The sequence below is a fragment of the Falco naumanni genome, chromosome 2 (genome assembly GCF_017639655.2).
Source record: "Falco naumanni isolate bFalNau1 chromosome 2, bFalNau1.pat, whole genome shotgun sequence".
Taxonomy (NCBI): Eukaryota; Metazoa; Chordata; class Aves; order Falconiformes; family Falconidae; genus Falco; species Falco naumanni.
In genome coordinates, this window is record NC_054055.1 from 17,338,799 (window position 1) to 17,365,314 (window position 26,516).

The 26,516-nt window shown below is 44.6% G+C and overlaps 1 protein-coding gene across 5 annotated transcripts in view; it reads left to right on the forward strand.

Moving 5' to 3' along the window:
* Positions 1–17,359, forward strand: part of ATP8A2 (ATPase phospholipid transporting 8A2) — a 347,387-nt gene extending 330,028 nt beyond the window's left edge. For 4 of the 5 annotated variants that reach the window (XM_040584302.1, XM_040584303.1, XM_040584304.1 and 1 more), the window contains 2 exons: positions 4,281–4,372; positions 12,685–17,359. In XM_040584302.1, the coding sequence (XP_040440236.1) occupies positions 4,281–4,372; positions 12,685–12,782 (190 nt within the window). In that variant the 3' untranslated portion in view covers positions 12,783–17,359. The remainder of the gene's footprint in view (positions 1–4,280; positions 4,373–12,684) is intronic. The other variant, XR_005826448.1, reaches the window with a different exon arrangement.
* The last annotated feature ends 9,157 nt before the right edge of the window (positions 17,360–26,516 follow it).

The window sequence follows — 26,516 nt, forward strand, 5'->3', positions numbered from 1 at the left end:
TCAGCTCTTGTGAGAGAAGGGGGAGGGGGCTGAATTTTTTTTTTAACTGGGATATGTGTGTGTTTTCTCAGGGAAGATCCAATTTTAAGAGACACCTGCATCCACTTTAACCTTTCCTTTTTTGTGAGCCCTGCTTTTGCCACCAGCCAATTAGTGGACTCTGGAGGACGTTCTGGGTCAAGCTATACCAAGTACGGCAAATCCTCATTAACGCTAATTAGTGCTCAGTAGATTAATTGGTGGCGAAGCTCATCTTTTTTTAATTACTTGAGCAAATGAGACAGCGGGACCTTGTGGTCAGCTTTGAATTATTCTGTTTGTTTTGATGCACCTCATTTGAATGTGTAAAGCCAGATGCTTGTTGCCTAGATTTAAGGGCTGTTTGTTTTTGTGAAGGATGAGAAGAGGAGAACACAGAAAAATAAAATTAAGGTCTCTGTTGACACCTTAGAGCAATTCCAATACGAAAATAGAAGAGTAATTTTATTTGTGGAATGGAAAATATTCTTATTAAATAACATGTTGCCTTTAGTTTACCTTTTGTTTTGTCATTCACTTAATGAATTCATGAAATGTTGTTAGCACAGACTTCCAGGCAGACAGAAATCATCTTGACCCTCTGAGGAAGCCATTGCAAAGGTATTTCTGGCCCAAGGTATTTTTCATTATCGATAGTAATGAATCTGGTTTTAGATGACTTGAGTAATAATGACTTGGTAAATTATTTTTGTAGTAACCCTCAGAATTGGGACATTTTAAAATAGTTTTTGTTCTAATCTCTGATTTGTTTTGTTTAGTTCAAAGCGTTTTGCCTGTCCTTTGTCCTTCATATCATTACAGATAGATGGTGTCTCTCCCTCACCCCTTCTGAGGTCACGAACTAACCAACTTAAGCATATTTCACTGTCACTTTCCACGTCACTGATTCCCATAAAGATGTCTGAGTTTGTGATTTCTTCCATTTTAACACTATTTTTGAGGTCCCGAGTATGAACTTAACTATATCCAATACTCAAGAGTACAATCTCATGTTCTCTTATTCTTTTGCTTCAGTGCATCTTAAGATGCCATCCTTATGTCCCGTGGGAGGACTTAAACACTGGCTCTGAGTGACTGGAAAGCAGAATTAACACTTAAAATCACGGCTAATACTTAGGGTTGATTTACAAGCAATGTTTCTGTGAGGGAAGCTTAACCTGGTGCCTCGGGGTCTGATGTCATCCTTTGTTTTGCATCAAAGTGTGAGGGAGACAGAGAAGTCTTCTCTTTGTTATCTGTTGGTAGCAGACCAAAACTTTGTTGGAAAGCAGGGACTCATTATCAGTGCAAGTACTTCAGTTAAGAAACCCACTTAACTTCACTTTCCTTTCAGGGCTTGTATTGGGTGGTCTAATATCTGTTAATAAATCGCTCATCCATTTCAGAAGAGCTGTGTTACATTTACCTCTATGGATTAAGAGCTTATTTTATAGTACTTGACCGGTGGTGACTTGCAGCCGATTTAGTCATCCCTTTCACTTAAACCACAAATGATCTAATTCTTCTGTGAGTTTTTCTTTTTCTGCACAGGTACGATCTAATACAATTGCCCAAATAAGAAAGTCAGGTGTGACTTCAGTTTTGAAATAGCTGATTATAATTAGTGATATCAAAGATAGTCTAGCTTTGGTTTCCTTGGAGCTGCAATGCGTCACTTCTGTTTGGAAGTCCCTTGACAGCACTTTCCTCCACACATTACATGTAGAAGCCCGAGGAGCTCACCATTATTGGCCTGTAGCAGATGCCATCCTGCACTTCTGTTGTGGTGTGGTAGATAGGCAGATGAAGAATTTGGTCCTCATGCCTTTTGCTGCTGTGGTGCTTGGTTGGCGGCCAGAGTTAAACCATGACACGCGGTTAATTCCTTTATTAGTGTAAGAATTTTACAGCAGATGTTGCTTAGAACAAATATTTTTTGATCAGATTAAAATTCCTTTTTAAGCTGTCTATCCAAAACCACCCTCCAGTTCTCCTACTGAGATGGGAAAGACTCTACATTTATGTTCTTCACCTGCAGAAGATGAACAAGTCTTCCACTTCTGTCATTCACAGGACAGCGGTAGATTCAGTGTTTCACTGCACTTACTGGTCAGTGGACTTACAAGTTACCTAGCAGTCCTCCGTGGTCCGGGGGAGGTTGCACAGTGCAGCATTGATAGTTTGCACGTGCACTGGCAATGCTTGATTCTGCAGGCTGACAACTTTGTAAGCCTGTTAAAGGTTAGAGAAATGTCATCTCTTGCTTTGTTCCTGCCATCCCCTTACCTGGTGATTCTTTGTAGTACATGCTTTCCGTTATGCTGCCTGTTTTGAGCACTTAGAATTTTCTTTGTGTATGTCCTTGATTTTCTTACAGTCAGCTGGTCTTTGGTTTTTTAACCAGTTGGATCTTTGAAGATTTTTAGAAGCTTCCATGCTGTAACTCTGGTTTTAGTGGAAACCTGTGATCCTTTCTTCTTTTAATGCATGCAAATCTCATGAATCGAGAGCTCTTAGAGGTTGTTTGACGCTCTCACTCCCAATTGGTACCTGTAGTTTTGCTTCCAAATCTGTTACCAACTTCTGTTTCATATGGAGGGAATGCTCATTCAATGACTGCAGGCAAGGAAAGCAACCTGGTGTATCTGTTGCAGGTGTGATTCTGTGGTGCCAAGGGAAGAAGGGAAAGAGACCAAGTGTCTGAAAATGCTGACGGTTTGTCAAGTTTGTAAGGAGGGATCCATAGGCCATACAGGGTTTTAGTTCTGAGCTTAGAGACCATAGGAAAAAGAGGAAGATTCCTCCCTTTCTTTTGTGGACAGCTCATTATGCACTACACAGAGGACTGAGTCTGGATATTACCCTAATGGACTATTAAGTGTAATACAAGCCTGCATGGCTGGATTACACATTATAGGTATCTCAGAGAGTCTTTGGTTACTTTCTTGTTTGAAGTTGGCAAACTGCTTCAGTGAAAGGGAGTTGTTTGTTTGAAGCTGTTGTAAGCTTGTTGACAGCAGCAGCTGTGCTTGCTGGGATTTCCATTCCATATACCAAATGTATGTGAATTTGTAATCTAATCCAAAAAAGATATCAACGTTGGCATTCAGATGTGTATCCATGTTTGCAGCGTAACCAGTGGAATTACTGCTGGTGAATAAAGATGGGAAGGAACAAACAGACTGTGAAAATGGAAACACAGTGTAGATGTAGTACAAATCGGGTAAAGACACTGCAAGGAGCTGCACTAGCAAACAGATCTCTCCTGTGCCCTGGCTTCATCTCAGTGTTAGGAATGAGGGTGAAATGGTAAAAATCAACCCAATCACAGAGGAACTTTGAACTAAAATAGACTTCACTGTATTTTTCAAAATAATCTGATGTATAAGTTATTTGAGGCTCCAGTGCAGTGAGATTTGGACACCTACATAATTTTTAAACCCCATTGAACTTAGTGGGATTTGTATATGTAATTAAGTGCTTTGAAAGGCCAGGATCTTAGCCATCATTTGTTAATTCTGACCATAAAGTTCTTGATGAAATGAGTTGTGTTTTTCATAAAAATCAGCAGAGAATGTTTGTAATGATCTGTGTACGTATGTTTAATCTATTGTAAGCATACTGTATTTTTCCCCTTAAGGTTGTATTTTCACTTCCTGTAAGTTCAGTAATAATTTTTGAGGCCTTTGACAGGAACTGTGTAAACCAAAGGAGTTTTTAATCAAAACCTGGATAGAAGGTTTTCTTTCCAGTATGGGAGGAAAATAAGGGTGTTCTCTAAAAGACAGAATTAACTATGGGTGCCACCTTCAGTTGCTCCCGGCCGTTTTGCAGGTGTGATAAAGCCTTTTACCATGTGCTAAGCCACAACGCTTTGCTCCTTCTCTCTAAGGCAGTTTGTGGGTGCTGTGATTCATGTACATAGTACTACAGAGAAATCTCCTTTTTAATGTTCTGTATCACTTGAAATCAGGCTTCTGATATGGTTTGTAGTAATTTCTAGGCATTGGCCATTCAGAAGTCATGAGGTTAATATTAGAGATGGATTAACAAAAAGTAGACTTACACAAAGTGGCCTTAGAAAGGAGGAGTTTCCATTATTAGAGAGTTCTCTTGATAAAGAAAGAGAAAACTTATTCATGCTACAACCATCTTAAATACTGACGAAGTCACAGCTGCCAAGTATTTTAAATACAATTGACTTTTACCTTGAAGTTATCTGGTTACTCACTGTTGGTTTTTTTTTTTTTTCTCTCCCTCAGCGTGAACGAACGTGATCATTTGTTAAAAAGGCTTGGCAGGAAAACTCCTCCGAGCCTTTTCCGTGCTCATTCTGTCCAGCAAAGTGTATCACGTAAGTAGTGGATCACGTACGCATGTGGGTTTCACAGCAGTCAGTCCCAGATGAGTGAAGCAAAGGGTGATTATTTTTTAATTAAATTGTAGGTAGAGATAATCTAGTGTAGAGGCTGAGCTGCCAAGCAAGACACATAAATTTGGAAGTGGAATTAGTGTATTTGGCCCTAGGCAAGTGGAGCTCAAATGTGGATAATTCCCTAGGATCCAATCAACAGGTCCAAATGACAAAATCCCTATATGCAGTTTCTCTAAATGTAAAATCCTGATAGTCTCAAGAATACTGTAAAATCAAAAACATTGCAGGATAAAATAAATGTTGTGATAGAGCCTGGCTTAAATAGAAACGGTTTCTTTATGAAAAGTTATATTACCTGCAGTTAGCTGATAACAGTGATGTTTCAGGGATGCCACTTAGGGGTTCTGTGTGTTTCTGATGAGGAAAGCCATGGCATGCAGAGCTGCTTCTCTCCTCTCCCTCTTTGTCCTCTGATGGGAGAAGAAGAGCAACATCACACCTCGCTACTGCTGCTATTTGGAATAAATTGCATTTCTTGTTGATGCAGAGGTTATCCATTTATTCATCTTCCTAGAGGAACATGTGATAAGCCTTTATCTGCTGGACCTGATTCTTTTGTCAATGTTAGATCATTTTTAATGTTGTGGAAGCTCTGTAGGCCAGATACACTGAAGGACCTTGCTGTCTCAAGGGACTAGGGACTCCAGTCAACCCTTTCTAGTGGTAAAATGCAGTCTCTCCTGTGTTTAAACTGGTAGTCAAAATATGCTCATTTTGCTAAAGAAAATAGCCCCCCAGCATGCAGTATTGCTGCACACAGGGCAAGGGACAGGCACTCAGGATTTGGGGTTTGTGTTGCTGTTGCAGAGAGAAGTGATACCTGAGTGTTTAGGAATCCCAGGGAAGTCAAATCTCATTGCTGGCTGTGTCATCTTCTGTAGCAGAACTGTTGTGGTTTGGGCCACGGAAGCAGGACTGGGATTTGAGAACCCAAATGCCTGAGGCATTCCTATTTTCCATGGGGAATTTAACTAGGAGTGGGACAGTGACGGATCTGCTAGTCTTCATCCTTCACAGAGCTGTTGCAAGGCCATCACTGTCAAGTGATAGATGTGGGGCCTTTAGCGATCAATTCCATTGCTCCTGGGAAAAGAGGCCAGTGCCCAGAGCAGCTCCGTGGACCATGTGCTCCTGCCAGGACATAATCCTTTGTATCAAGGAGCCAGGGATGCTGGTGGCAGCACGGCTTTGGGCATGTGAACATGCTCTTTGAGGAGATTCCAAAGGCAATGACTGGCAGAAGAAATCCATAAAATGCGTTAAAAAATTGCTGTCACAGTAGTCTGCTGTGGAGACTTACCACAGTGCAGAAAGGAGATACACCAGTGGTAACTAGTCAGACTTCATATATGCTTTTAGTCTGATAAAACACATCATCACGTTGTTAATAGGTGAATAGTGATTGAGAAAGAAAAATGAGATCAAAATAAGCCCTAATGTGCATAGCCAGCTTCCCTATAAATGCAAATGATTAAGTGCTAAATGAGTCAAGACATGAACATAAATTTTGATTGTGAAGCTGTTAGGATTGAAAAACGCTTTTTATGGCATATCCATGACTCTTAAAACTTGTCATCTCTTGTCAAGTGTTATTTTCCAATATTGCATAGCTGCTATATGCACAAAGCCATGTGAAATCTAGGGAACATATGCGCTGTTTTCACAGCCCTAAAGTCTACAACTGTTTACTAAATGCTAGAAGTCTTCAAAGCAAAGAGTTGATGAATAGGGCAGTAGCCTTGATGTGCTGGGCCAAGACCTTAAATCATGCTGCAAGCGCTGTGTTTGAAATCTTGAACTGTTTGTATGTTTCCATCAGGGCTCCAAGTTCCCAGCCTGTGAAGGCCACTTCTTCCAAAAACTGCTGGTGTGACTTCAATTCAGAATCTGACACTTGCATATAAAGCAGGAAAACAGTTTTTTTAGTTAGAGCTGACAAAAGCTTAACCAAATGAGTCCCAACAAGAAAGAAAAATTTCCTAGCACAGATTATAAAGATGCAGTACACTTTTGAGAGTCAGTTTATTTTTGACAACAACTGTTTCCATTTTTTTGGAGGATAAACAATGCCTAAATAGCTTTGTTTCCAATCACATGGAAAGGAGGAAAATTTCATAGTGGGGTGTCGGGCTACTGCTAGTGGTCTGTGGTGGGAGGAAAAAGACGACCAAGGTAGGTCTGAATAGCCCCATATGAAAGGCAGAAGCTTAAGAAATTGTGTTTCCTTAGTTCTCTGATGGAGCCAGCCTGTCTCCAAAAGCATTGGCACAGCACAAGTCCGTCAGGCAGGATGCATGGCTGGGGTGCTCCCGTGAAGCACCAGGCTCTGGTGGATCCAGTCCCCAGGGCTGGTGGCAGAGCCACACAGCCAGTGCCATACTGGAGGGCCAGCCAGGGTTCATTTCTTAAACACCTCCTCTCAGTAAAGAAACTGGCTCGGTGTTAAAAGTGTGAAAGACCTTCATGGCTGGTTTTTCTTGCTCTGGCTTTGTTTTTGTGTTCCTGAATCATACAGAGCTGTCAAAAACATGAAAGGAATCTATCTACTCGCTGTACTGTCAGAGATCATGTCGTTCCTTCCTACCAGTACAACTTCTGGGAAGCTTTCTGAAAACTTCGTGGGGGGTGGTGGGAAAAAAAAGGTTGGGTGGCAATGTCTTGAGACTTAAGTGGAAGAGTTGTAGATGGTTGTCAAGCCCATGTGCTAACATAAAACCATTTCAGTGTAATCTTGTAGGCAGCAGTGACGATGATGGCCTCTGGGTTTGATGTAGCTCCTGGTGAAGGTGCCCAGTGAGATCTGAATTTGCCTGTTGCCATCTGCTTTTTGAAGCCTCTTAAGAGTAAGCAGGAAATGCCACCAGGCTGCTCTCAGAGGTGTCTTTGGACCCTTCCCTTTAGTGTGCTGTGGGGCTCGCACTCGAGGGAGGAGCAATAATGACTCCCAAAAGCTCTCCCTCTCAGAGGGTTTGCTGGCAATGAGGTTTTCTCCAGGTGAGCTTTCTCCAGGTTTCCATCCAAGTTCATGTGTGTCTTTTTTTTTTTTTCCTGCCACAGTAGCATCTCCTTTAGACAAGCTCTGTAGATAGAAAAGATGGTTGTTGACCTTTCTTTTCCTCCTGCATGACTGACCTGTGTCACCTGTGCCCCAGAGCCTCAGCAGTAAGATGAGAAGGATGATGCTCCCCACTTGCTCAGGCACCCTCAGGCCTGTCTGTAAGGAAAGTCCCATAACGTCCCTCTAGTGCAGTTTCCCTCCTGTAATTCAGAATACCTCCTGACAGTGTTTAGTTGTCATTTGTCTCAGCATGCTCTTAAAAATAGAGCTGAATCCCACTCTCATTAAGCACTGCTCTGGCAAAACTCCCTCTGAAATGTGGAGAGGCATGCCTGAATGAGGATTACTGCACTTGGCCCAGATTTCCTATGCTAGCAAAGAAAATCCCTCTTCCATTGACAGAACATGGTGATTGCACAGAGTAAATCTGAACACAGAGTGTATGGTGTGCACCTTATTAATCAATTGAGAAAAAGCACCTGTCATCTGAGGTTTGTTTCACAGTATGGGGGCTGGGAAATGATAAATAATAATAAAGTGTTCATGCTGAGGGCTCTAATCCCACCATTTATTCTCCACTAGCAGACACCTTCTTCCTTTCACTTTTCTGCTGATGCATTTTGATTTGAAAAACAACAGGGTAGTTACACAAGATGTTTTTTAAACTCTCTTTCCTCTTATCTTGCATATGTTTGAAATACAGTATACATTCTGTATTTTTTGTGTTGCAATCTTTTAAAATCAACTTAAGAAAAAGGAATAATTAGTTTAGAATTGACACTGTGGCATCTGGCTCTGTATTCTACATGCAAATATGAGTAGGTTAGTATCTGGGACAAAAGAGATGGGACCATTTGTCAGGAATTCCTCGTGGGTCCTTTAGAAAACACAGACATAGTTTATCACCAGAGAAATGAATTATTTCTGTAAGGATTAATCAAAATGTTAAAGATTTAAAGCAGCTCTCACTTTCCCAGGATAAGTGGAAGAGAGTTGCTGGAGAAGTCAAAGCTGAGTTAATATTTACTGTTTAATTGGTAAATATGAACTGCGACATCATATCAAATCTTCTGCAAAGCTGTGCAGAACCAGATGTTTGGCCTGAGAGAGAATCTGGTTGGCCAAGTGATGCCCTAACTTTGATTTTTAAGTCAGAGAGATTTTTGGTATCTAAGAAGCAACATTTCCTAAAATAGATATTTTTTTTCCCCAAAAAAACCACAAACCACCCCACAACTCTCCCATCCCCCCAAACCCTAAAACTTAATTTTAGTGGATTTGAACCTGGGCATCTTTCTGCAAAGGTGAACAACATGATGGTAAAATGCATTTTATACTTTGGACTACACTAAGCCGTAATAACACTGCATGTATGAAATAGTGAAGTACTGCAGGAGGCAAGGTTTCTGACAGGCTTCCAGTAAGAGCTGCCACCTTGCTAGTTGGGTTAAACAAAACCTGGGACAGACAGTTCAGCTGTAACAGAGGTATGCAAGGAGTAGGAGGTCTCTAAAATAAATCCCTCAAGTGACTAAAACTGTATGCAGTCCTTCCATGAGCAGATTTTCTGGAATAAAAGGAGCATTCGGGACCCTTTCTGGTCCTGGTCTTGGAAGCTGTTGCATGTGAGTGGGCTGCTGAGCTTGCACAGTGTTACTGACTGTGTTCAAGAGACAGGCATGGAGACATCTTCTCTAATTCAGCATTGGACAGACCAGAATAGTCATTGCAGTGAACAGGAAAAGTGTGTTAAATTAGAAACCTAACAGAAGACTAGATTCTGATCTACTAATAGAATAGCAAAGCTTTAAAAAAAAAAAAACCAACAGGATGCTTTTAAAATTCAGTAGGTTGCCTGATAATATCTGGTACGAGTGAAACCTTAGATTTGATGAGAATAAGAATCTCCTGTTAACCAGGGAGCCCACTGACAGATACTGAGAAGTGTGCCTTTCCTCCATTAATGGGAAGTCTCCAAGGACAAAGGTCCTTCCTTCTGTGGCAGCCATGAGTGGGGTTGTGCCCAGAAAGCCCCAAAGAAACGTGCTTCTTCTGTGGGCTGCCGCAGGAGAGCCGAACAATGAGGGCCTTGTTCCCACAGCAGGCTCATAGGTGTGGTTTGAAAGCTGGAGTTGGGGGAAAAAGTTCAAACTTCCGAAAAGTTCCCTAGTAACTGGCAGATGGAAACTTTCATTGTTTTTGGATGGGGTCTGAAAATAGTGAAAATGTAGAGCTGCCTGGGGAGTGTGGATGGGACTCGAAGCATTTGCAGCGGTCTGATTCCGCAAGGCACGGTCAGCTGCCTGAACAGCTTGGATTTAATTGTAATGTGAATAAAAAAAATGTAATATGAACTCATCTTCCTGTATAGAGATCAACAGGGAAAGTTTTACATAAACTACCAAATGTTGAGCTTCAATTAAGTAGGGCAGTGTGCAAGTGTGGGGTCGCAGCCTTTCCCATGATGTACATGGCCAAACCCTCATTGCTGATATTTCAGGATGGATCGAGAACATAAGGATGTATAGATACCCTTATGTGTATGGTATTCTTAACCATTTATGGTCTTAGCCTGACAGTTGTTGCCATGTTAAGGTGTTTTCTACTGGTGTGAGAGTGGTGAACGTATTTCTTTGGTTGCATTTTGCATCGGCTTCTCAAAGTGCTTGGGCTGCCTGGCTGTTCATTGGCCTGTGCTGGCACTGGGAACAAGCAGGTCACTGGGGCTGACGGGCTCCACGCGCCCGTGTGGGGTCAATGCTGCGTTTGCAGTAGTTAGGCCAGTTGAAGAATCCACTGCGCTGGATGATCTTACCGATCTTACCGGGTAAGTAAACACAGCGAAGCAGTCTTGATGCAGACCAGGTTACGGGGCATGGGCTTCAGTCGTTTAGGGCTTAAGCTTGCGGTCTTTGGCCAAGTTGACTCTCCATTGAGAATTTAGCCAAAAAAGCTAACAGTGTGCTGGCCCTTAGCAGGGAACAAACCCACTGGAGGTATTTAAGTGTGAATCTACCCTTTTTTTAAATGAAAGCCTGTTTTGTAAAGCATATTTCATTTGCAATTATCCAGCACGCACGTACTTTTTTCCAAAGGACTGTGTGTTTGCATTTTGTGAATGTATTCTGTGAACCTTCAGCTAGAGGCAGGAAAAAATAACCTGCACCTCTGTAGCTGTATGTATATTGGCATGGAATTGCTAAGGGAAAACAAAATGGGATGGTGGGATGGTTGGTCACATAAATCAAATCTCATACTGTCCTGCAATCCCTCCAAGAGGAAGATGTGACTGGAGTTAGTTCCGGATGACGTGTTTCTGTTTGAAGCTACTCAGTTTGCTGGTGAAAAGATTTCCTACCATGCTCGTGATTCAGGTCAGCTAACCTGCTGATAGTGTGCTCTCCTGCTAAGGCAGCGTGTGTTCTGCCTTAAGCTCACATCTGCAACAAAGCCCCTGTGGTTTCAGAGGTGACGTGTACCTGCATTCTGTGAGAGAGGAGACTCTCCACGTTAACTGAACAGTGGTCATCCCTGGTGTTGCAGAAGTCTCTTCCAGGCAGCTTACAGCTATGTAGGAATTGGTGATCTCCCTCCCTGTGCAGGCATCAGCTAGAGGAAAAGATGTAGGAGTGCTTGGGCATCTGTGCTTGGCTCACACGGACCCAGCTTGGTTGTCAAGGTGAAGGTTTAACGGTCCTTACTCGGGGGATACAACTCATCTCTGGGCTTCTCCTGGCTACCAGCATCAGTGACCTTCTTCAGAGTTGCATTCAGGCCCGTGGGGAACAAGTTCAGCCTATGCCAAGCTGCTGAGGGGCCTCACATCCCTCCTGCCTTAAGAGTGTGTTCAACCCCATGTGCCTTTCTGTCGCAGGGTCCCTTGTGTTGTGCTCCAGCCTTTCCTGGCCTCGGTACCTGGTCAGGGGCTGGAGGGGGGAGAGTATGCCTTGAGCCTGTTAAGGGATGACCCCTGAAAGACACTTGCTAGGTCTCTGGGTAATAATTGGGACATCTGTCCTTGTGTGATGCTGTGTCTGTTGGCCAGGAGCAAATCTGGGGCAGGATTTCAGAATTCACAAGCTCCTGCTTCCAGAGCTGCTCGAGGGAGATGGAGAGTTGCCCATGGAGAGTTAGCCATGGTATAATTTTGGGGTTTTCCCAGGCAGCGTTCACATCCGTGAACTCTTGCCTGCTTTCCTACTACACAGCACTGTGTGGTTCCGTATAGCCTGTGCCTTTCCTATTTTTCCATTTAACTATGCTAATCTTAGCCCTTCTCCTTTTACACCTGAAAATCACCTTTCCTTGGTGTCACAAAGTCTGTTGTCCCTTGCTATAGTTTTCTGTTCAGAATTTTCTGTAGGGTTATGTCTGCTTTAGATATTGTTTGGTGTTTCACTGTGGTGACCTATTAGCTTTTGCGACTTTTGTAGTAACGCAGTGTTTTGCAGATTGTCAGAAATGTCACTTTCCTTGTCCACAAGACTTTAAAAGAAATCAGACACCTGGCTAATTTCATGAGAGTAATTTTTAGGGAGACATAAGGATCGTGCTAGCTAGCAGAATTAACTTGAGCAAAATCAAGATCTCCAGAACATGTTAAATTCTGCTTTATTCCGGGTGACTGGCCAAGAGAATCTAGAGTTTCTCTGTGTGATTTGTCAGATGCCACCTGGAAACTTGTAGAAAAAAAATTCCTGAATGGATTTAAGAGGAAGGTGTGACTCAGATCCAGTTGTGGTCTAGACGTTTCCATGTTCCTCCAGGGAAACTGCTGATATCAAGCAGACTACAGAGGAGTCGAGCCAAAATGCAAATCTCTACCTGTATGCTAAGTCTTTCAAGAAGCTGTGCTGCTATGGGGTATGCATGGTGTCCAAATCTGTAGTTTATTAATCAGATGAACTTGGAGGGATATGTTGACTCTGAACCCGACACTGGCCTGGGGAGGGGAGCAGCAGACAGAGCGGGCAGCGGGCATCCTTTCTGTGCCACCTGGGCAACGTAGTGCACAGCTGTAAATGTCAGAAGCGTAGCACAGACATGAAGATCGTTGCGGTCTGTCATGTAACTTTTTAGTGATGTCTAAAACTAAATGTCTGAAAAATGGGCTATGCCCTTGAGCTGGACTCCAGGGATTGATTTTTTTTTTCTTCTTCCTTTGCTTTTTCAGATGGGTATGCATTTTCTCAAGAAGAGCATGGTGTTGTTTCCCAGTCGCAAGTTGTTCGATCCTACGATACAACCAAAAGGAGAGCAGAAATAGAATAAATGGTTCTTTACTCGATGGGTGGTGGGAATAATGGGATTTGGATCAATGCATCCACTGTTAACACATTCTTGACTAGGGTTGGCAGCAGCAGCCAAAACACCAGAGAACTCATTTCTGTGGCCTTAGCCAACAAGTTTCTGTGTTCTCCCTGCAAACCTTGAGTACGTATTGTGGGGGGAACATCATTGTTTGAATTCAGTTGCAAAGCTTTGCCTAAAGTTTTGTTTATGTTGTTATGAAGCCTTTGACTGTGCTATGTGAGGTGTGAAATTAGAAACAATGTTTTACCACTATTTAAAACATCAGCATAAGGTTGTTCTGGGAGAGAAGTAAAAAATTTATGTTCCATGAGAAATCGGCCTTTGCTTAATTGGAACGGGATGCTGAGATTTCCTGTTTTGTTACACGCAGACCAAGTGCACACGGCTGCATGCAGACCTTACTCCCCCTAATATTCACTGTTTACTAATTTGGCGGAAATTTTTAACAGACAATTCGGCATAACATTTTTGATTGCAACACTGTAGCTAAAAATGCTTATTTGCCTTTCTATGACAGAGTAACAGAAGATAGCGATGAATTACTTGGAATGTTTCTTGCCCTCTTATAGGATTTATTAATGCTCTATCTTAGCTTTCTAAAGCCCAATAAAATAGCTTACAAAGCCAGGATGTGGAAGGCAGAGAGCTCAGCAGGGCAGCTGTCTTGAGTGCATGGCATTGTGCACAAAGATGAACTCAAATAGGTGCCTCCTGGTAACTCTTCATGATGCATTTGGATGTGCACTTCAAACACAGCCTGATCCCATGATCCCATTCTCACTTTAAGAACAGAACAAAACAGTGAGAACTTAAAGGGTGGGAGCTTTTGCCAGATGTTGAGAAAGAAGATGTGCATCCACACAGGAGGCTGATACTGTAACCCTAAAGAAGCATTCCCCTGGCCAGTAGGACAGGTTTGCAAAGGGAAGTTGGGAAGGGTTTACACACATGCGTGCACCCACATGTACACAGACAGAGCTGGTCATTGTGAAGAGAAGACCTGCCGTTTGTTTGTTCAGTCAAACCAGTCCCTCTTCTAGATCTGATCCATCACCAGGCTTCCCAACACACTCGTACCTGTGAGCCCTGGAAGGAATGCTGGCTCCACGGTCTCACTGTGCCAGTGGGACAGACGTGCTTCTGCATAGATTGGAATTTTGAAAAAAAGCAAAAACTGGGGCATAAGTTAAAGCTGAAAGAGCTCTTAGAAAGCTTATGCTGTCCTCCAGACAAGTTCTATTAATTTTAGTCACCAAGCCATGTTTCTGAATCATATACAGTAAATACTGCTGTCTTTTAGCCAGGTTTCGTAGTTAATGTATATACTACATCTGTGCATTTAGAAAGTTGGCATTGTTTTTTGCCCTATTGATCATCATCCAGAACTTTTTATAGATTTAAAGATATCTGAAAGCAATTTCAATACGAATATTTATGTTCATCAAGGAAAAGAAAAATGCCAGCCTGGCCCACCGGCTTAATCTTCCTTAAGGGTTGCAAGTAAATGCCAGCACTCAAGTGTTACAGTTCAATTCCCAACGCCACCTCAGAGGCTCAGTCCCCTTCCGTGTTAAAAACCAAATTTTGCTCCTGCAGCACCAGGCAGGATTGCTCTTGGATTAGGCTGATGGCACAGAGGGAGAAGTCATCACCTTCTTTCTGCAGTGCTAATGAGACAATTGTGCAATAAGCGAAACATGCAAATAATTTTGCCATAGGCATGAATGTCAAGGGGCCAAGTGTGGGTGTATGTGTTTTCTGGGAGACAAATTTTGTTTAAAGGCACAAATACTAGTGCAGAGAATAAATGAGGGGAGGGTAAACCTGATCCCAGGAGCTTTTAAATCTTAATGCTGATCTAACCTGTTAAACACTTTCTTTTATTTAGAAACAAAATCTGTTTAGGAAATGTGTGGTGTAAGCCTGTCCTCAAAACTGCTAACCATTCCTTCCTTTTGTAACAACACAAGGAAAATTAACTTCCCACTGAGACAAAGTGAGATCAGCTTAGTCTTTGTACTCTAAGCCACACACTAAACATTGGTATGTAAACAATTTGGAGGCTTTTCATGAGGATACAGAACAAAACTTTTTAAAACCTCTGGATAATGAAGAAGGGCAAGTAAATGTGTTGAGCGGAGAATAGAAACAATCCCAGAGTCTTTCCTGTTCTTAACTTAGCGCAACAAAATTTTACAAAACATAATGAGAGATGCTGGGGAGGAGCAGCTGTCATCTAATGTAATTTATTTTATTAGTGCAGACTATGGGCTGTATCATTTTGACCTTTCTGTAAATTGAGGTCAGTGTGTGTCACAAACACAAACCCTCCCTAGAGTGAATAGTGGCTTAGATCGAGGTATGTGTGTTGGTTGTCAGCTCAATGGGAATTACACATGGGGTTTGTCACAGGGCTATACAGTATGTGACACTGGGGGCTAGTGGGTCAGACTTTATCATCACTGTAAGGCCTTAATCTCTAGCAGAGTTAATCCTGTAGAGCCCACCCAGGTCAAGACCTGGCATTCTTCTTGTTCTTTGGAGTCATTACAGGAATTAATGTATTGTAATATGCTGTAGCCTGACTGTTGGAGTTGCTTGTCTTGGTGAACAATGATGAGGTGTATTCCAGTGGTGTGTTAGCAAAAGGAGAATGGCAGCTGCTCTGCATCAACAGAATTCTTTGTTCATTAACGCAAATGCATGTAGCAGTAACAGCAGCCTTTGAAAGCGCTATGTGAAAGTGTTATCAACTAGACAGGGTATTGGAGCAGAAAGAATGGGAGATTTCTGCTTGATTATCCAGACTTAACTGCCTAGGGTTGGGCAGAAAAGTGGTTCTTGGGCAGCTCTCTGCACTGACCAAAGTGAGGGTGGGTGGGGGGTTGAATATTCAGAAGGAAGTGGTGATTTTCCTGAATTAAACCTGGATCTGGTTGCTTCTTTTTGTAACGCCATAATTGCTGCTTTGCATAGAAGCTGTTCCTTTAACAATTGCCTGGTAGCAAATTAAAGCTGGTGAGCTGGAGCCCGAGGTGAGCACTGCTGAGAAGTCTGCTGACATTTTCTTTTCTTTAACAGGGCTTCAGGTCTTGCTGTAGGGAGCTAGCAATGGAAGTCAGTAATAACTTGTCAAGGAGAAATGGCGAATAACCAATACAAGTATCTGAGTCAGACTAAGCAGCTAACGTATCTAAGAGCGTGTGTGGAGTTAACGTGAACTATATGGGCTGTAAATTAAGATAACAGTCAAGCCTCACTGACGTGCACTTCACTAGACCACGTGGCTCTTAGTCCACACCAGAAATGTGCAGTCTCTTCCCCTGCCTCAGCCAGCAAATAGATGCTGCGGAGAAGTCTCGTGTTACCAAGATCACATTGTTTTTACAGCATATACTGGATTGTGTTTGCTGGGAGACAGTCAGTGTCCATAAATAAAGAGGAAAAGCTCAGGTGAACCAGAATAAGTGAAATGCAGGGACCTAGTGTGCCACTTGGTCCTCTGTGGACAGCCCCACGAGCTGGAGAGGCCTATGGTCCTCACGCTGTCCCTGTCCTGCAGGCTTATTTTGTCCTTTGGGGCTAACTCACCAGATCTGCTGTTTTGCATTGCCTCTAGTCATCAGTGCAGACTAGTGATACCCTATTTACATTCTTCCTTGGGTTTATAAATGATGACTTAATTGCATTTTTTAAATACTCTGAGGACTCTGCTTTTGCTGTTCTGCCTCACAGCTGAAGCTTGAAGCAGAGCAGCCCTTGAGTGGGTGTTCGCTGCTGAGAAGCACTTCGGATTTGTCAGATTTCTCCCTAGTTTTAAGGCACTGAGGGTATTTTACCTTAATTTTTGGATCATCGCACAGTATGAATGCCTTAAACTTCGGCCAGTTTGCAGGGAGAGCTCTTTGTGTCTTTTTGAGTCTAACAATAAACGGTGAGATGGGTTGGAGGAGAATTTGGCTGTGTCTGTGCTGTACCCCAATGCATCTGGGTAGCAGTTCCCTTCTGAAATGTAGCACTGACCATGTATGTTCCTCAGTCTCCAGACAGCTGGGCTCATTCTGTCCTATGAGGAAGGACCCTTGTACTCATCTCTTCCTGACTTTGTCTGTATTGCAGCTCCACAGCTCCTCAAGGATGCTGAGCACTAAGCAGATCAAGACCCTCTTCGGTACCTTGTACCTGCAAGGTCCCCTGGGCACAGCCCTGAGGCTGCCCCACAGGCAGCTGTTAGAGGCACAGCCAAAGTGCCTTTCAAATGGGGAGAGTTTTGAATTTAAATCCAGATATTGTTACTAGCCGTAACTCCTGATAGTCACTGCAGGCGGTGTAAAGAGGTATAGAAGAGATGTAGAGTCAGCAGGTTATGAACCTGATGACTGCACTTGTACACGGCCCATTCCCATCCCACTGGTGATCCCTGTGTGAGCAGCTGTGTCACTTGGCGAGTGAGTGAACAGGCAGCGACGCTTCTCCTTAGCGTGTTGCTTGTTTGCAGCCATGTCACTCTGCCTCAGAAGCCCTCTGTGCAGGAGCTCTGTCATGCTGAGAGAGGCAGCCCCAGGGAGCTCCCGTTCCATGGCATGGTGGCATGGTTGTCTTCCTATCGTGGACAGTGCCTGGTGGGACTCTGCCAGCAGCAGCACGGGTAAAACAAGCTCCTTCAGAAGCACAGCCCCTGCTTCCTTGGAAATGACCTGCTCGTGCTGCTGAGGCCGGGCCTTGGACGTGAGCTGCGCTTTCAGACAGGTGCTGTCTTCCCGGAGCTACTTCTTCCTGGTGCTGAGCTTTCTGGGTTGACTGCAAGCAGCTCCTGTTAGAACAGCGAAACACTCTTTTACCCACTTTCTGTACCATACATGAAAGACTTGGTGCTTTATTTGGTGGAGCCATACATTTTGATTTAAATGTGTTTTGTTTTGGTTTTTTAGAGCTTTTTTCTATATGGGGCTGGGGCAAGTCTCCCCAGTTTGATTACACAGTTAAACCAGCCCTGTTCCCATTTTATGTTCCCTAGTCTTATAATCTTGCTTACACTGACTTCTTAGAACTGAATAGCTCCAGGAGGGGGAGAGAGTTCAGATCCACTTACCTGAAAGCTTCGTTATCCTCCAGACACCAAAGAAAGCCTCTACTACCTTTCAACGTTTGTGACCAGAGCTGTGTGTCTGGAGTAAGGCCACAGGACGGGTCGGTACGCTAAATGACAATACAATATATCCATATGGGTACGGAGAATAACTTTTTCCATGCATAGCAGCAAAATTAATGGAGGCTTTGAGCCTTGCTGGCAAACAGAAACCAGAAGGTGCCCTGTGCTGCTTGGCCACACAAGCGAATCCCAAAGGTGGTGGCTTCCCAGTGACCTGCGGGAAGCTCAGACAGCTTGGCTGGGTTTATCTGGCCAGGAACGTGCTCCTGGTTGGGCTGTCTGGAGGGGTGAAAGAACTGCGGAATGAAATAGCTTGGCCAAGACCGCTGCTGCTGTCAGAGGGGAGGGAGGGGAGGGATTCCTCGGGCTTCCCTGAGGAGCTGTGATGGAGCTTACTTCTCTGCTTCCTTCCTGCGGCTCTGGGAAGGGAGGAAGAGAGCTGTGTGTGCTTGCGGAGCTCCGTTACCCCCTGAAGCTGAGCTTTCTCTGGCGTCAAGCTGAGCCATGGGCTCGGAGAAAGGGAACGCGTCCCTGCCAGAAGCCCCCCTGCTTAGCGTCCTTTGGCACTAGCAGGTTGTTTCCTGGCTTATGGCAGATTGCTAAATTGTTTATGGGCTGCTGTTTGCCTCACGGACGCTTAGGAATTGAGCACCGAAATTCATTTCAGTCCTGATGGGGAATATCATTCAGGGAGAGTTAATGGGACTTCTTAGGTGTTGCTCCTGGGCAGGTTCCTGTTCCATAGGCCATTGTTCATCTGGGGACCTGGGTCTTTTTGTGATAGAGTGTGAAGCCTAGGGGTTGTTTCATTTGGATTTCTGGCCTGCTTATTTGTGGTGTGGTCGGAAGGTAAAATAGCTGAGTGCTGGTGTTTCTCTAAAGCCTTCCTTTATGCATGGAAAAGGTGAGGCAAGTTCTCCTGAAGTCTGCCACGAGGGGATTGTTCTCCCTCAGTGTCTCTGTAGCTACTACAGAGAAATAGAAGTGAGTAAATGACAAATTCTATGTGGGCAAGTCCAGCTCTGGGCAGTCATGCAGGAGTTTAATGATGAAGAAAAGTAATACATTGCCAAACTGTCACTGCGTAGCCGGGAGGTCAGCACCCTTGTAATTACGGAGTGATGAAGCCAAGGGAAAAAGCCAACATTAACAGAAAGACGTGATTGTTTTAAATTCTGACTACCTTACTGGGTGGCTTCCCTGCGAAGATGTTCCAGATGTTGTCTTGGCATAAATTAATCAATTTCAAAACATCCGCACGGTTTCTTAGAAAACACAGAATTTAGCAGGCAGTGCATATGCTCCCCTCTGCCCTGCTGGTTGATATTTTCATTCAGGAAAGGGAAGCGAGCACTTGCTCTTCTTACTGTCAAGAGCTCATGGACTAGAAAGTTGCTGAAAGTTGCTTCTGACCCTCCCCCCCCCCCTTTTTTTTCTTTTTTTTTTTTAAAAAAAAAAAATGGGCTCCAGATATAAAGCAGTGAGGCAGCCAAGCCCTCTGGGACTGTGTGTGCATGTGTGTGTTGGAAGAGTCGTCTGACTTGAAAACCTCCCCCTGTCCCTCCTCCTGCCCGTGAAGTGCAGCCCATTGCGCTGGGAGGTCAAGTATTCAGCAGCTTAAGTGACAGGATCTTTAACAGCATCTTTTTCATCAGCGAGCCAAGTCATGTGCCCGCTTGTCTGTCATATCTGTACTCAAATCGCTAAAATATTGTTTCAGATGGGGAGGTTTTAATCTGGGTATGCAGAGAGGAGTAATGCTGTGGGGGGATGTTTAATTGGCTCCCAGCAGAGCAGCAGGGGTGCGTGGGTTTTTTCCTGTAGAAGTGTTACCATTTTCAGGTCCTATTAATGTCCTCTGGTAGTTTAAATACAGCATCGCATTACAGTGGAGTTTGTTTCCCTCCCAGACTGAATACAAATGAAGGTCATTTACTTGTATTTTTAGAAGGTTCAGAAAACTTAGAAAATTTGTAGCTTTGAACAGCATTGTTGACTGATGTATGTCTGCAGAAAAGTATTTCCAATAAACCTTTTATTAAAGCAATCCAGTGGACCAAGTCTTGTTTGTTTTATCCCCCCCCCCCCCCCCCATTTTTGTAGCAAGCGTTCAATGTTAAATGCATTTGAGGTTTAGCCTGCAAAGCTGGTGGGTGGATTGTTTTTATTTTTTCATGACCTTTTGGGTGTGTTTTAAGGGCCTGTTAATGCCAAGAACAAGGCTCAGATTCCTTTAGTAGCTCTCAAATAAGGCCCCAAACGCAAGGCTAGTACGGCAAAATAAGAACAGTGCTGGTGAGCTTGCAGTAGGGACCTGATATTTGAATAGCATCTCGGGGATGGGGAGAAACTATTTTTTTTATATAAACTAGATGGACAGATATTCTTCTACAAATGGTATATCTGATCTCAGCAAGGCTTCACCAAAATAAACCTTGGACGGAAATCTTTTGTCCTGGTTAAGTCACGTAGACACAGCAGGGGAAGATTAAGCCCTAAAATCTTTGCTCCCTTCTTGCAGCTAAATTTGAAAGAGGCTTTTTTTAACCCTGGGCCTGCGGGCGCTTGTGTTCGCGGGGGGTGAGCGGTCTGACGGTGCATTGAGATGTGAGGTGTTGCAAAGACCGTGAGAGATGTCTTTCTGCAAACGATCCTGAGTGCAGGGCCAGGATCTCTCCTGCTTTTGCCTGATCAGGAATATCACGTCCACTTCCCGCTGATGGTGCTGAGCTGACGCTGCTGAGCTCACTTGCGTTGCCTCACCTGGAGAAGCATCTCTCAAGCTCACTTGCCTCAAGCAAGACCGACAGCATGAAGCACCGCACAAAGGCTCTCGTGTCGCCAGTAGCTGTGCATCCATATGCTCTGGGGGACATGTGCTGTGATCCTCTCTGCTACAGTATGTTCGTTTCATTTAACGAGTATTTTTTCATAGCGAGCTGTGAACCACCTTGTCCTTCATGCTGGACCTGCCGGGAAGCTGGAGGGTGACACACTGGAGAGCCTCAGCAGCTCGGTCTTACAGCTGGGCTCAGGGCACAGCCAACTCGAGGCAACAGCATCATCCTTCCTAAGAAAAACCATCACATGTGCACCGAGTCAGGAGTGATACTGAGCCACAGCTGAAGTTAAATTTTCAGAGATTGGCCTTACTCAATTTTTGGTAACCATGGGGAACACACTTTATAAGAGCCCTACAGAAAGTAAAAGTGTATGAGCTCTAACAAAGAGATCTTTTTGTCGCAAATATTATTAGATGCTGGAATTAAACATTTTATCAGGAACTAAATGCATATTTATATATAGTCTGGCTAAAACTTTTCCTCCTTAGGGTGCTATAACTTGATGAAAGTTTTTTTTTCTTTATAGATTGCCAACAGAACCGCTTTTAAGAGCATAGAGAGACTTTTCTAAAACAACAAATTACTTCTGGATTTTTTAAATTGGGAAACAAAAAAGGAGGTGTAGGCCAACTTTCCCCTTTTCCCTTTACAAGTCATTGCTTAAGCACACTTCAAAACACTTTTATCCCAGAAGCCAGACCTAGTACCTGTTTTCCTTTGCAGAGAAATAAAAAGTGAGCGATGACCTTGTTTATCCCTGTTGTGCTGCGGTAAACGCCTGCTCCTTCCCTGGGCCTCCGTAGCAGCAGTCTAGCCCGCAAGCGTGTAGCAGCAGGAACTTCGCTGTATGTAAAAGCTGCTTGCACATCTGGGCAATCAATTATGCCAAAGGAAAATTGATGATAAACTTGAATGAGCTTCATTCAGTTGGTGGTGGGAGAACTTGATGCGTAGCTGACTGCTGCCTGCACTGTTGTTTCTTGTACAATGGGAAATGATTCTCAGAATTGTTAAATATAATGGATTGCTGCTTAAACCCCTTATTAGACACATTAGTTGACTAATCACCTCAGAGACTTTCCCTCTAACAGTTTGACAGGCAAGACTGTGAGAGCGTCTCATGCTCATGTCCCAGAGCCAAATATTTGCTGGAGCAGCTGTTAAGTCCGTTGCCGGCAGACTTCGGTGCCTCATACCAGACCAAAGGAGAATCAAAGTCCCTAAACCCGTAGATTAATGCTCAAGTCTGAAATGGGAGCATTAAAAAATGAAAGTGTAACTGAGAAAGGTCTGGTTGAGGAATGTTAAGCAGGAAGATTTCAGAAACATAATCCCTTTCTGCGAGCGCGGGCTGCGGCAGTACCCAGCCACCTAGCACAGCCCTTCCTCCAGCACAGCCCTGTGTCTCTTCCAGCTCCCCCAGCATGTGGGGTGCAGCAGGTAGGTCCCCTGAAACTTGGAAGGAGTAGTGGGTATCCTCTTGTTTCCTCCTTAGCAGGAATGTGGGGATGCAGAGAAACGAGGCTTGAAACATCACTGAAAGCCACTGCTGGTTCTTGGGTGTCCATGCTGAGGAGGGAGCTCTAAGGGCAGGTGGTGAGCGGGCTGCCCAGGTGGGAATGGAGAGCCACGCTGGCCAGACCTGGCTGCCGTGGCCACACTCAGATGGGACACGTGCCATGAGGAAGCTTGGTAGGAGGGAACTCATGTTGCATTTTGTGCCATGATTGATCTGATGGACCGTGGGGTGATGGTGGAAGGAAGTGGTCCTGGTTCCCCTCTGCATTTCTCATGGTATCAGGTGCTGCCCCTGAGGGTGTCGTGTTGGAGCAGGAGGGGACACTGAGCTTGCTGGGTCACTTGAAGTGGGGCCTTGAGTGATGAAGCTACGAGTTTTCAAGTTGTATTGTATTGGCACTTAAATCCTACAGTGAAGTGCTTGGGAGCCTCGGCTCTCACATCACCTTGTGTCTGATGGCTTGGCTGGCACTGACCTACAGCCTGATCACAAACATCCAGCACAGCTGTCACAGTAAAACAAGCAAGACTGGTTTGTTGGTCCTGATGGATGCTGTGGAGCTGGTGGTGCTTGCTGGTAACAAGTACAGGCAGCAGATACACCTCCTGGTCCCTCAGAAAGAAGATGACTGGAAGAAAGGGGCTGTGGGATGGGTTGGGTTCGTACAGTGCACTGGTTTTGTAACCGTGCTGGTCCATCTCCCCGCTCCCTTTCTCCGTGTTGTGGAAGGAACTGCCTGCAAGCGTGCTAGTACCGGCCTTTGTCTGGAAAAACAATTTAATGTGGCCCTAGCGTCAGCTCTTTTGGATGTGCCTGGTATCAGAGCTGGAACGGCATACCTGTATCGTACATGTTAACTAAATCTTGTATAATGACTTTACTTATTTACCTGTACATAGTAAAGGTAGCATTTTACCTTTTAAACCGAGAGCCTGATTCTGACTGGACAGTAGGTCTGCAGCAGTTGCTTTTGGTTTGCACCGATGTAAACTGAGAATCACTTTTTCCCCTGTAGCAAGACATTTACAATCATGTGCAGACTGTCTGGTAAGTGAAGTCAATAGGATTCTTTCTCTAAAAAGCAAATATTGAGAGAATTAGCAGCTGCATAAGGTAATATTTACCATTCAGGTAATAAATCATAGCAGAGACTGCACAACACGCTCTCATCCTCGCCTTGGAGGAGCCGTGTCCTGTAATGGGTCAGGCTTGCTCTGGTCCGAGTGGCTGCAGCCCCATCGAGCTCCGGGAAGTCTGTGGCCCAGCTAAGCTCGCCTCCGTGCCCACCAGCATCAGGCACTCTGCCAGACTGTCCTTGCCAACCTTCAAAGTACATTCCGAGACTGACTGAAGGAAGTTACTCAATATCCTGGGAGGGAGATAGGTAAGTCATTTTATTTTATTACTGCGTTAATATTGCCATCTGACATGATGTTCACTCACCCCAGCTTAATAGCATTGATAGGATCCAAAGTGGTGCCTTCCTACTTTTTTGTTTTCAAGTTAGCCTACAAAGACGTGTCAGCCTGGGCTGTGCCCTGAGCTGCTTTAGCATTAAACACAGTGAAGGCTTCATGCAAGGCAACTCATCTTTTGACTTAATGTTTTTCAGTTTGATGTATCATTGTTTGCCTTGATTTTGTTTGAGGTTTTCTGAAGGACTGATAACAGCAAACAAGGGATTGCTTACCTGAAAGTGAGGGGCTATCACGTTGAGAAGAAAGGATGTTATTTCTATTCTTTCATGAATATTTGAAGTTTTTCTTTTCGCTATTATGAGCCTAAATGGGTGAAAAGAGCCTGTGACGGCAGACAAGATTCTGTTTTCAAGGTTTAAGGTGAGTTATCTTTCATATTTCCTGCCATACTGTTGACAGTGCAGGCAAGATATGGAGGCAGTGTCCGTGGAGAGCTGTGCATACCCACCAGGCCTTGCCCATGCAGAAGGTGACTGGGTTGTTACCTGTGTGGTTTCATCTCATCAGAAATAACCACCAAAATCAATAAATATTAAGAAAAAAGTAAACTCACTTTCCTTTGTCAAAGCCAGTGAGCAGTACAATGCTGGAGGCACATGCAATCTGAGAGCTGTGATTCCCATTACGCTCCAGAGAGGCTTTTCTTCCCTCTTCTAATGAAAATCAGGGAGTAAGCGGATACTCAGCCTCTGAAACAACTAGCAACTTTTCAGCCATGCCTAGTGAAATGCTTGCCTACTTGTTCTCAGTATTTAGAAAACCAGGAAGGCATCACCTTTGATGTTGAATGGGCACATATCCTCCTAATTAAGCTGTGCCTTGTTAACCAGCTGCCCCCATCCAGCGCAGCTGCCCCCGTGAGAGGTCCAGCTTGGCAGCCGTGATGCCCGGCTCCCTGCAGGGCATAGGGCTGGCATTGGGGCAGGCAGGAGATGGAAGAGACACAAAACCCAGGGAAAACATCATGGACAAGCCAGCGTGGAGGAGCTGGAGAAGGTGAGAAGTGCAGGGTCATGAGCCAAGTGAAAAAAGCCTGGGGTCAGTGTGCTGAGATTCTCCGGATACAAAGAACAAATGAAGCCAAGCAAATACAACAGCATTTCTGTGGGCAAATTACAAGTTGATAAGTGTTGTGACCAAAAGGGGTATTTCTGCAGCAGGGAGGGAGAAACCAGCCCTGCACCAGGGCTGTAGCAGCTCCCCAAGGGGCAGCTGTGCCCAGGGCCAGGTCCAGCCCAGGAGGTGGGCACTGGCACGCCCCAGGGCACTGAGCCGAGAGATCACCCATGCCAGCCTCACCTCTAGGGCTTGCCGCAGGTGGGAAAATGCTGATGGTGTTTGGCTGGTGCAAAGCAACCACGCCGTGGTGTTGGCTCACATGATGCCACATGAACCACCACGTGGTCCAGTGTGGTGGGCATCTCCCCGCTGCTAAGGCGTGGGAGGCTGTTACAGCACCATTCAGGTTGCACAGAAATACTGGCACAGGGATTAAATGCTCTGCTACAGGACAGGGAGCACTGTCAGCCCCCAGGGAGGGTCTTGTTGAACTGGCTCCATTCAGTGCGGATGGGGAAGGGGAGAAAGGATGGTACAGGCCTAAGTTCAGTCCATTTGCAAGTGATCCCGGGCAGGAAAATGTTGCAAACCCCACTGAGGACAGAGAAATAATACAAAGGGACCTACAGAGAAGCAAGAAATATGAGCAGGAAACAATAAAACGAGATTCAGCTTGGAAAAATACAAGGGAATACATGTAGGGAATAATATTTAGTAACAACTTCAGTGGGAGGAAAAGAACGGGAAAGCAGAAAATCTGGAGGGGAAAGAAGAGCTCTGGCAAGACCAAAAGCGAGCAGCAAATTAGCCATTTGAAAGGGAGGTGCTGAGGTTAATGTGCTGCGCTGGGACCCACACCCCAGCTCGCTCTCCTGTGGGCATGTGGGCCACATGTAAGCAACATCCTCCACTTTCCCCTAATAAACGTGGCAATGGCTGTTAACAGCTGTACAGGGGCACGCAAACCCCGTGCTCATGGGGGGCGGGGATGGGCTTTGTCCTCTGATCATGCCCAGCTGATGGGTAAGACACTTGACAGCAGTTCTCCACGTGCGTGTTATGAGGGGGTCGTGTCGCCGGTGAGGGCACTGGCTGCCGAGGGCCCACAGCACCAGTGGTTGAGTTACCTGCTAGGGGAGGTTGCATTCTTGTGAAAGGAGCTGGACCTCCTTTAAGTTGTTCTTAGTTCATTTTGTGTAGGTTGGGTCGAGTGTCCTCGAAGGAGAACTAAGGGTGAACTTAGATGCGTCTCACAGGCAACCAGCTATCACCCAGCTCGGTTGGCTTTGCACCTCTAGCAAGTCACCCCGCTCTTTTGCAACAGAGACAAGCTTGCTCGGGGGTAGCTGCTTATGAGTAGCTCGCTTGGGGTTGGGGGGGCAAACTTCAGTTCGCTGTGCTTGGTGGTTGTTGCTAAACCATGATGCAAGAGGTACAAGGCTGTATCTTTGGTATTTGTTGCTTGGAGTTTTTCACTGTTATTTCATCTTTCTCTTGCAGTTCAGGACTCTATTGCACCAGTGGGTCTTTTCTATCGCCTATACTAAGTTAAGGTAATGTTTTAGTTAAGTAGAGGAGTGATTTTTTAAATTAGCTTTTGGCATTGTAGGTTGGGCTAGAGTGTGGCTTTCAAGATGATCT